Source organism: Leuciscus leuciscus (genome assembly GCF_965113295.1).
Source record: "Leuciscus leuciscus genome assembly, chromosome: 20".
NCBI classification, from domain to species: Eukaryota; Metazoa; Chordata; class Actinopteri; order Cypriniformes; family Leuciscidae; genus Leuciscus; species Leuciscus leuciscus.
The window spans coordinates 11,897,799-11,908,771 of NC_138744.1; the positions used below are offsets into that span (position 1 = coordinate 11,897,799).

General features: G+C 33.5%; 1 protein-coding gene across 3 annotated transcripts; it reads left to right on the forward strand.

Annotated features, from left to right (window-relative positions):
- Positions 1–229: 229 nt before the first annotated feature.
- Positions 230–10,960, forward strand: LOC309483757 (uncharacterized protein). Of its 3 annotated transcripts, XM_082149722.1 has the most exons (8): positions 230–619; positions 1,038–2,153; positions 4,119–4,264; positions 5,943–6,083; positions 6,195–6,219; positions 6,894–6,932; positions 7,660–7,789; positions 8,258–10,960. In XM_082149722.1, exons 3-8 carry the CDS (start codon positions 4,148–4,150, stop codon positions 8,301–8,303), a joined length of 498 nt encoding a protein of 165 aa, XP_082005848.1. In that variant the 5' UTR covers positions 230–619; positions 1,038–2,153; positions 4,119–4,147; the 3' UTR covers positions 8,304–10,960. The 3 variants fall into 3 exon arrangements, with proteins under 3 accessions (XP_082005848.1, XP_082005847.1, XP_082005846.1); XM_082149721.1 differs by lacking the exon at positions 230–619 and having other exon boundaries at positions 774–2,153; XM_082149720.1 differs by lacking the exons at positions 230–619; positions 1,038–2,153 and adding an exon at positions 2,526–2,965.
- Positions 10,961–10,973: the final 13 nt, after the last annotated feature.

Sequence of the window (10,973 nt, forward strand, 5' to 3'; positions counted from 1 at the left end):
ATGATCATTAATTAGCATTTAATGATATGTTGATCATAACAGCTCTTTAATGTGACTTATATGTTAAAATATAATTATTATTATCATTTTTAACAATAATAGTTTCACCCTCAAGAGAGCAGTGCAGCAGAAACTTTTTGCCTTATGTGATTTTGTGTGGATTTACAATTTTGTCTGCTTGCCTATAGTTTACCATGCATTATTATATTTGTATTCATACACTGCCATGTCATTTGACCAATTAATTAAATAATACAGACTTCAAATAAAACTGTGCACATTTCGCTATGTTAACTCGCTGAAACTATTGTTATTGGTTGTGTCACCGTTTTACTTTGAGCATGATTGGTTAATCTGTCTGTCTTTCAGGAAACTGTCCAATGACAATGTGCGCGCCTAATCGCCTATTTTAAGTTTGAAAATACGTCCGTTACTGTCGGTCGGTGTGTGAGCAGCTGCTGCTTGCATTGATTACTCGGTCAGACCTGGATTATTTTATATCTGCCTGTTAAATTCTTATTTTGAGCTAATTTGAGTTGATATGTCAATGAAGAATAAAAGCTGGAATGTGAACAGAGGAAGGGGTCGTGGTCTGTAAAAATACTAGTGAGATCAGGTGGTAAGAAAAAAAAAAGTCCGTCCTTTTAATAACGTTTAAGGACACGGGTAACGGTCATAGTAACGTTAACCTCATAAGATAAATAAGTGACCGTTAACTACCTCTGTGTGTGTGTGTGTGTGTGTGTGTGTGTGTGTGTGTGTGTGTGTGTGTGTGTGTGTGTGTTTTTGTACTGCTTCACCATTAGCGTAGCGCGCTAGCGATATTAGCAGGTATTTCAATGTAGTAGGCCTACCATCTGACGTTGCTGTGTGTTATTGTGTTTACGTTAAGTAAGTTTAAAACTCAAACGCATGAGTAAAAAATCATGGGAATGAGTAAAGTGATAAAAGCGTAATTTATTCGTTAGAAGTATGTTTAAGATATATAAGATATTTCATTAAGATATATGAAAAGATATTTGTTTACATTTTTTTAGATCAAGCATTGGAATAAGATTTTTATCGGGGGAGAACACCCGTCAGAGACACAAATCCACCTACTAAGTTACAGTAAGGTTTTTTTTTTTCATTAGTCAATTTTACCCGCTGTTTCGAAAACCTACACTGGGATTAATATATAACGTTAGTATTATTAAGTATGATTTTCATCTTCAAGGTAAGACATTTACTGATAGAAAGTCTGAGTAACTTTTTTTGTCCTTTTGTCTTTCTTCCGCTGAGGTGGCGCACTGAAAGGGGATTCGTGTAAAAGGGAAAAGACCCTTTTTTGAAAGAAAAAAAAGCAACCCACGCGTAGTGGCACAAACAGCCTTTCTTCAGGGTTCCACGCGTAGCGGCACTGCCGCACAAACAGCCTTCTTCAGAACCCTGAAGAAGGCTGTTTGTGCCGCTACGCGTGGGTTGCTTTTCCCCTCCATGTCTTTAAAATTTTCTACCATGATATAGCCAGTTAAATAAAGGCTTTTTAAATAATTTTGAAGAAGAGTGCCTTCGATCTTCTCTTTCCTACATCTATTTGAATTCCCGACCCCAAAAAGCACATTTAAACACTTTTTATTGAACTCCCTGAGCACCCTGTACATTTTTTTGTCTTTCTAATAAAACTTTATTCCATTTAGATTTCTACTTGTACGGGTTTTTAACATTACTTCGATAACGCTGCAATTTAAAGTTTTAAATGTTTTTCATCTGTTTTAGAAAGTATTTTTTAGACTCTTTTTGTTGTTGTTGTTGTTTTCCAAAATAAAACTTGTTTTACAATCTTGAGCACGTGTTAACTCTTTATTTAATGTGTTTAATTAAGCCATTGCTGCCAGTCATTTGACAGTTAACAATTTTTAGTGTACAGTATTTACAGTTAATCACAAAAATGTTCCAACTGCAAACTAGGTTGTAATTGAATGTACAATTGGTTCAACGTCGACATACAACCTTTATTCACCCATATTGAAAGAAGAGACGGTGAAACAACGTCACGGCATCAACGGTGAAACAACGTCACGATACCAACGTTGATTCGTTTCGCTAAATCGAAACATAATTCAACGTTGATTCAACCTTGGTCCCATCAACGGTGAAATGCCGGCTGGCATGTAGCTGTTATTAATCGGTAGCCTAAAGCAGCTGACTTATTTACGTTTCAGACAACATATCGTAGGCTATTCGTTTTTTTTTCTCCTGACCATATGGCACAGAATCTCATGTCAGCAATTTTGATGATAATGGCTACGCTATTTTTAATTGTGTTATTTAATCTGAATATCAACATTAGTGAGATTTGGTAAGTCAAAACAATTTTGAGCTTGATTGATCTATTGTGTCTCTGGAAAATATGATCTTGACATTGTATTAGGCTATGTTAAATATCAAGTTTTTTTGTGTCTATTTGTTAGTGGACACATTCATGTTTTTTTAATATTTGACATTTTGTGCTATAACAGCTAAATTAGCAGATTTTTTCATTTATTTCCTATAATAGCACAATGGCTGATGCATCACCATCTTGCCCATACTAAACATATAGGCTATATTTTACAATTAAAAAGTAAATCCACATTGTTCTTAAAGGGGGGCATCTTCCCCCAACATGTGAGCACAGTGAAGTAGGAGAGAAGCAAACAGTGAGGGTATCTGCAAGTGGGAGTAGGCTAAGAATTTTTTTTCATGTAGCGCATCACCCTTCCACTACATACTGAATAACAAAGGCATACATTTTTTTAAAGGTGGCGTGAGTCGTGAGTTTGTGATCACGATTGGCATACCTTTGGCACGCCCACTCCACTGAAAGTAGTAAGCAGCGTTTGTTATCCCTGTCAAACGACAGTTGACTCGTGTTCGGAACTTAATAAATCATTAAATTGTCTACGTCAATCCCAAACGAACTCAATGGATTTTGTGAAACTCTGTAAGTAGAAGTACCTTAAGATTCTATATTTTGTTAGAATAAACTTAATCAAATTCATTTACGTTAATTTGCGTGCAGTAACACGTCTTTATTTTTCATCTTCAAAATCTTTCCAAAAGTGAAAGTGATTTTTGAGGCTACTAATGCCATTTTGTCTAAGAATTTGCTTTCCAATTAGTTATTACATTTCAGTTATACATTTATCTCAATCAAAGTGACTTAAATGGTGCACTAATCACATAAATGGTTTCGAAATGGGAACACGAGGTCTGTTATGGTTATGAGGGTGAGGTCTTCTTGCATCTGGAGGTCATGACTGCGTCCTTTAGCCTATTTTCTTTCGGAAATAGAATCATATAAAATTACTCTTTTTGTATCTATAATAAATAATAGTATAGAACATTGTTTAGGGCAGGCTATCCGCACGAGAGCCATGGTAAGCAACACTTTTTTTCTTCATTAACCATGATTTTTGATTATTTATTTTTTTTGCGGATTGATTATCATTTGTATAACCACAAGTTTTACTACAGATACCATAGCTAAACTATGGCTAATAGCAAAACCATGGTTCATTTGTGTTTTTTATTTTATTTTATTTTTATATATAAGTAAAGTAAAACCATGCAGGTTAATTTTCGTCAGGGTAGATAATATCAAAATATATAAACATATATATATATATATATATATATATATATATATATATATATATATATATATATATATATAAATCATTTAACTCTTTGGCAGAAGCGAATTTAGAGTGCATCTCTTTACAGCCTATGTGTGATTCCTGGAAATAAAACCCATTTCCTTCCCTAATTGTGAATATTTGCTTACATCCGTTGCCTAGGATAAAGTTTTTTTTCTAAAGGCCTTTTCTAAATAGCCTATAGCTATAAATAGCCTAAAATTAATCTTTTAAATAGATGAATCATATGTTTGTCACATATAGAAAAACTAATCAGTCAAATGTTTCTCTAAATCTAAAGGTATTATGAGTTTTATCACAGAAATATGAAAATAGCCTTTATTAATGCACATTTTAAAAACAATCTTATATGATAATTCTGTTCTCATTTTTAAAATTGTTTTAGTAACATTGAGGGTCATTAAGGACATTATCAGTTTTCCTTTTCTCCATGAACAGGCTTTATTTCCATTATCCTGAATTGCTCAATGAAGGGATATGGTTCAAGCTTGAAGTGCTGTTTTGAGATTTTGAGAAACCACTCGGTTTCCTATAATCTTAGCGAGCCACCTGGAAACTTCTGCACACCAACATGGTCAGCAATGGTGAGTAGCCTACTGATCACTATCTCAATATTTTCATAGCCTATTAGCCTATATTTTCAAAAAGTCATAGCCTAATAAACAATTGCTACCAGGCATTGTGGCATGCATTAAAGGCCAAAAAACAACAACAACAACAAAAAACTAAACAAAAACAGAGTTTACTCACTTTCATGTCGTTCCAAACCCGTATAACTTTTGTTCATTTTCAAAACACAAATGAAGATCTTTTTGATAAAATATGAGCTTTCTGTCCCTCTGTTAACAGCTAGGCTACACATATAGCGATCACTTTGACGCTGAAAAAAAAAAGAGATCGTAAAACTAACGGTTTAGTCCATATTTTCTGAAGAGACTTGATCGCTTTATATGATAAACATTATTTTTATGCTTTTATTCACATAAAAAAAAATGGATCAGTTAACATGAACAGAAGCTCAAGATCATATAAAGCAATCACTTCTCTTCAGAAAATTTGGAATAAAACGCTCAGTTCATATGAATTAGTTTTACGATCTCTTTATGTTTCGAAGGATTAAAGTGGTAGTTGCGTAGGTCAGTAGAAACAAATCTCTCAGATTCCATTAAAGAGATGTTCATTTGTGTTTCGAAGATGAACGAAAGTCTTACGGGTTCGGAACGACATATGAGGCTAAATTATCACAGAATTATCTTTTTTTTGGGGGGGTGAACTAAACCCTTTAAGTGATTTTTAGTTTGTAGGCCTAATAGTCTGTATATTAGTTTGAAATAGACACGACAATAGCTGTGCACTCAAGTAGGAACAAGAAGTCCAAAAGATGACCTTTGTTAAAAGTAGAGAACCCCTCTGAAAACAGAATATAAAAATGAAACTAAGCTATTTTCCTTGCAAGCACATGCAAGTGAAACCAAATTTCTTCAACGTTTAAAAATAATTCGCGAGCTCCCAGTTTATAAAGGATGTGTAATTGTGGTCTAATTTTCACATAGGCTTGGTAAAACTGAAAGTGATACAGATTTAGAACAACAGGAGGGTGAGTAAATCCATAGTTCGAATTACGGGGGGTATTGGGGGGGTCCGACCCCCCTGGATGAGACTTGGACCCTCCCAAAAGGGATGAAATTAATAGTTTGGGGGGGTATTGAAAAAAAAAAAGTAATAAAATATAATGTTAGCCTATCCAAAATTGTAGCTATTTAAATGCAGTTATACCATCACATACCAATAATTCAGGAAAAAAATCTAATGAAATACGTTTTTCAAACCCTCCCTCCCCATTGGGCTGTACCATTTCTCTGGTACGTTCAGACTTTGCATGGTTCTTTGATGTCACTTCACTTTAGCAGAGCGACTCGACGCATTTGTTTACGGTCAAGATTTATCATTTTGTCTTAACAAAAGGGAATCTGCACTAATATTCAGGGAATTTCGCATATAGATAAGTGGTTCTCATGTGTGTAAGCCTATATAACATTTGTTTAACACAGTCATGATAAAACACAAAGTCTGGAGGATACAGAGAACATACAAACACTTCTGCAAGTTTCAAAAGACAATCAAAAACATTGTGAAGTGGCGTTAGATTTGGAAATAATAGAAGGAAGCACAGACAATTAAGCATTGCTTGTGTGTGTGTGTGTGTGTGTGTGTGTGTGTGTGTGTGTGTGTGTGTGTGTGTGTGTGTGTGTTTTTTTTTAGGAATTTGTTGTGGTTGATGAACATGGAAATGTGGATAAGACGAAGGTAGTATATCATGAATCCCAGAAGTTGATTCTCAAAGGAAACATTGGTGAACAGGTCAAGCAGGTCACATACCGAAAGGACTGTCCACACACTGGGGTAAACATGCCTAGCCTTATGATATTTTGAATTAAATATGAATGTTGTTTTGTCTTCAGAGATTGTGTTTCTCTTCTTCTTTCTGTGTTCCTCTTTCTTTTGGTTCTACAGCAGGCTTACAGTGCAGAATGTCATGGTAAGTTGGGCCCAAATACCTTAATATAAGGGTTATAATGTTTTTTATTCTATGATTTAAGATCATATTCAACAATCAACATTCAAACAATGTTTTAAAACACGTGTGACACACCATCACGCACTTTTATATTTTTGATAAAGCAAAGTCTAGGCTTTCAAATTATGTCTATTTTATTACAATATTCAAATCACCTCTCATATCCAATTAGTTCTTCAACCCTAGACAAAAAACAGCTTATGAACAATGCGTCATCTTGCTAGAAAACCTAGAGAAGAGCATATCGCAATAATTGTACATATTGTTAAATATATGTACTAAATTATAAATGCATTGTTTTTTTTAACTTATGTATTAAATATATGTTATACAAAATATTTATTTGAGCTCTGTTATGGTGCTGTAAGAAATACACTGAACAACCATATACACTGTCATTGCTTACTTTAGGGGAACGTTTGGGAATCTCCCAACAGGCACAAACATGCCCCTCATTAATAAAAAAATTAATGAAAAATAAAAAAGTGTGCCAGCAGCAATATTGAAGAATGTTGGTAAATGAATGCATACGGTCTGATAAGAAGTTTGCCCTGGCCGGTAAAGGCTTTTATGTTTACTGATGTATTCGATTCATTGTCTGAGTAAACAATACAAATCTCTGTTTTGCATGCCAGATCCCTGTGATCCTTTGGATGTGCCAAGAACTACTCTTGGTAAGATCAAATAAATTATTTTTTTAAATAAATTAATTTTTATGTTGCATGTAATGGATTTATGAGTAGTTTGAGGCTCTTGATACATTACAACAGTTGTATGTGCTATTTAGAGAACAATATTTTTGGGAAAGGTTTTGTGGTGTTGTAACATTAGTCTTTCAGGAAATACAGTCTGAATCAGACTTGATTATGTAAGTTACTCGTGCAGAGATATTTTTAATGCTACTTCAATTTGTCTTGCATAATCATTTCATTATACTGTATGCAGACTAATTCAATACTTATAAGAGTTTTAATCTTTTGTTTGATACAAAGTAGCATTGTTTAAGCATTGTTTTTTAATAGGAGAGGACTGTGCTTCTGTTTGTATACCTTTCAGTATACAGCATATTAGGCTTGTTTCCACAGGTAACAGGAAAGCAGAGATTTAAAAATGTCAATAGCAATACCAATCTCATATTGTTTTGGCCAATTCTAGTAGTTATAATGTGAAATAATTTTCACACTATTACAATTAAAGAATTGCAGTATTTTAGTATAATATTTAAATCATTTTACTATTAAAGAATGTTTGTCTCACCAGCTAAAATTTAATTTACACTGTTGTTTTTGTTGCTATAAATAAATAAATGTTTTTTTTTTGTTTTGTTTTTACCTGCTTCTGCATGCGTAGAGCTGTAAGTTTAAAGTTTAGTCTAAATCCTAGTTTAAATATCTTTTCTAGCCAGTTACACCACTCAAGTAACAGTCAGAGATCATGGCATTATGTATACCATTGTCGGCATCATCATCACCTTCTTCATCATCATCATCATCATCATCATCACTGTCATCTGTCTCCAAAGAAATAAAAGGTAAGCTTTAAGGTAAAAAATGGTTTTATAATATTACTGCAGAGAATTAAAAAGATCTTAGACAGACCAGACTGTAACAATAATTGTCACAATAAAAGATAAATCATATCAGAACTTTTGAACCTTTAATGTAAAAATATTCCCTATGCAATGCCATGAAAACCACAGATTTTTTTTTTTTTTTTTAACCTACAGCATAAGTGTGCACATCCTTTTATAATTGGGTATGTGGTGGTGTTCAGAATGAACTAATCATCAAACTCATGTGTGAATAGTATACTCCTCTCTTTTCCATGAATTAATTCCATATAAATCTCAGCAGTTCTTGTAAGATCTTTTTGGTTGCATTCTAAAATAACTGATTTATCTTTGTTATCACAAAAACTAGCTGTTTTAACAGGGGTGTGTATATTTTTTTAGATCCACTGTATATTATATTCTAATTTCTGCTATTTTGAATGTTTTCAGGTGCATTTGGAAAGCAGTGCCAAAGAATGAAACCACAACTGTCTAGGTCACTGATGCCTCCAGAACAATAAGTATTAATGATAATACTTAAGAAAAAAAAAAAAAAAGAAGAAGAAATTCTTGCTCACTTACTCATAAGTAGGAGTAAGTTTTTTTTTTTTTTTTTTTTTTTTTTATAGTAAAAGCTGTGGAAGCTAACAATATTATTAATTGATTATTATATTATATTATATTATATTATATTATATTAAATTATATTATATTATATTATATTATATTATATTATATTATATTATATTATATTATATTATATTGTATTATATTATATTATATTATATTATATTATATTATATTATATTATATTATATTATATTATATTATATTATATGTAAGCAATAAGGTACGAGAGGCTGTGCTGTATCGTGAATAAGTCACGGCTGAAGGCCGTTGTTTGGCACGACACAAAGCGGAGTTTGAAAGGACTGAAAGTTGTGTGGAGAAGCAAGACGCAAGTGCCAAATGACTATTATGTCAGGGCACGGGAGAAGATATCGCAGCGAACATTCAAACGGATTGGAACTATTTGGAACTAGGACTGGAACTAACCGTTTTATATTATATTATATTATATTGTATTATATCTTTATGCCACTCAGTCTATATTGTTATATAATAATTAACCTATACAATATTAAAGTATTTTTAACAAATATTTATCACACTTGTTATAACAAAATAACTATTAGTATAACTGACTGATATATTCTCTCTCTCTCTCTCTCTATTGAAGATACCTGATGTTAACAAGCAATCAGGAGAAAATTGCATGTTAATCGCAGTGTTTGTTTTAGTTGGGCTCTTGACCCTTAAATTATGAACTTTAGTTTTTGTTTGGCTGCTGTACCTGAGTTATAACAGCCAGATGAACAAATAGAAAAGGTGATCTGATTGTATTGGTAATGTTTTAACAATCATTATTTCACAAGCATTTGATCTGAATCACTGAACTCATATAGAGCTCAATTTCTGAGTTAGGTTTACTTAATTATAGCAGCACTGTCCTTGTACAGCATCATATTTTGTAACTTTTACAATGTAATCCAAATGATTTCTTAAAAGTTGTTCTTACAGCCTGTGAATCTCAACAATAGTGACAATTATAAAGCATGTTGCTGTGCATTCTGGGTGCCACCACTCAAAACTCATTTATGGCTCCCATCATGCATTGCTGCATTAATAAATAATGAGCTTATGTTCAGCATGAGTTGATCTGTTTGTCACCATTGCTGAGATTCATATGCTAATTCTTGATGTCTGTCTGTGCCTACATAAAATATTTTTTTAACTGTTTTGATCATTTGGATTTCATTGAAAAGGCTAAAATTGTTATGATGTACAAGGACAGTGCTGCTATAATCAATAAAGTAAACCTAACTCAGCAATTGCACTCTCAGTGAGTTCAGTGATTCAGGTCAAACAATGATTATGTTGAAACACAACCAACACCATCAGATCACATTTTCTCTTTGTTCATCTGACTGTTATAACTCAGTTACAATAGCCAGACAAAATCTAAAGTTAAAGGGATAGTTCACTTTGAAATTAAATTTTGGTATGTTTTAGCTTACCTCAAGGGCATCCAAGATGTAGGTGTCTTTTTTTCCGCAGTAGTTTCAATTTTGATATTTTTAGGTCAAACCGTTCTTGTCTGTCAGTCATATAATGCAGGTCTGTGGTCACTGTCTCAAAGAGCATGCACAGAGTCCAAATTAAAACAATTCCCCATCGTCCAAATTAAACAATTCCCCATCGTAAGTACACATTGATGGCCTAAGACACGAAACGAGCGGTTTGTGTGAGAAAACGAACAGTATTTATATCGTTTTTACCTCTTGAACACAGCCACGTCCAAGCGATCTGAGAGCGCGGGCGGGTATAGATATATACACTAGTTGTCGCCTTGGCTACGGTTTCCAATGAACTGCAGTAGCCAATGCGACATCTAGTGTATATATCTATGCACCAGTCTGCGCACACGTCACACGGCAGGATGCGCCCGCGCTCTCAGATCACTTGGACGTGGCTGTGTTCAAGAGGTAAAAACGATATAAATACTGTTCGTTTTCTCACACAAACCGCTCGTTTCGTGTCTTAGGCCATCAATGTGTACTTACGATGGGGAATTGTTTAATTTGGACGATGGGGAATTGTTTTAATTTGGACTCTGTGCATGCTCTTTGAGATAATGACCATATACCTGCATTATATGACTGACAGACAAGAAAGGTTTGACCTAAAAATATCAAAATTGAAACTACTGCGGAAAAAAAGACACCTACATCTTGGATGCCCTTGAGGTAAGCTAAAACATACCGAAATTTAATTTCAAAGTGAACTATCCCTTTAAAGATGTAAGGGTCAAGAGCCCAACTAAAGCAAACACTAATCACCATAATGGTAACTTGATTTTTACAATTTTCTCCTTCAATGATTCTGCTTGTTAACATCAGGTGTCTTCAATAATGCACAATCATCACTCAATTAATCACTTAATTATCTCATTAACTTTAACACTGCTTCAGTGTTACTTATAACACTCTGAGTGTAGACTCATATAAACACTGCGCAGTGTTAATTTAACACTGATTCTTTGATCAACATGCTTTTGGTGAGAACATGCAATAAACAATTTTTCTATATTTATGGAGCTTGTCGT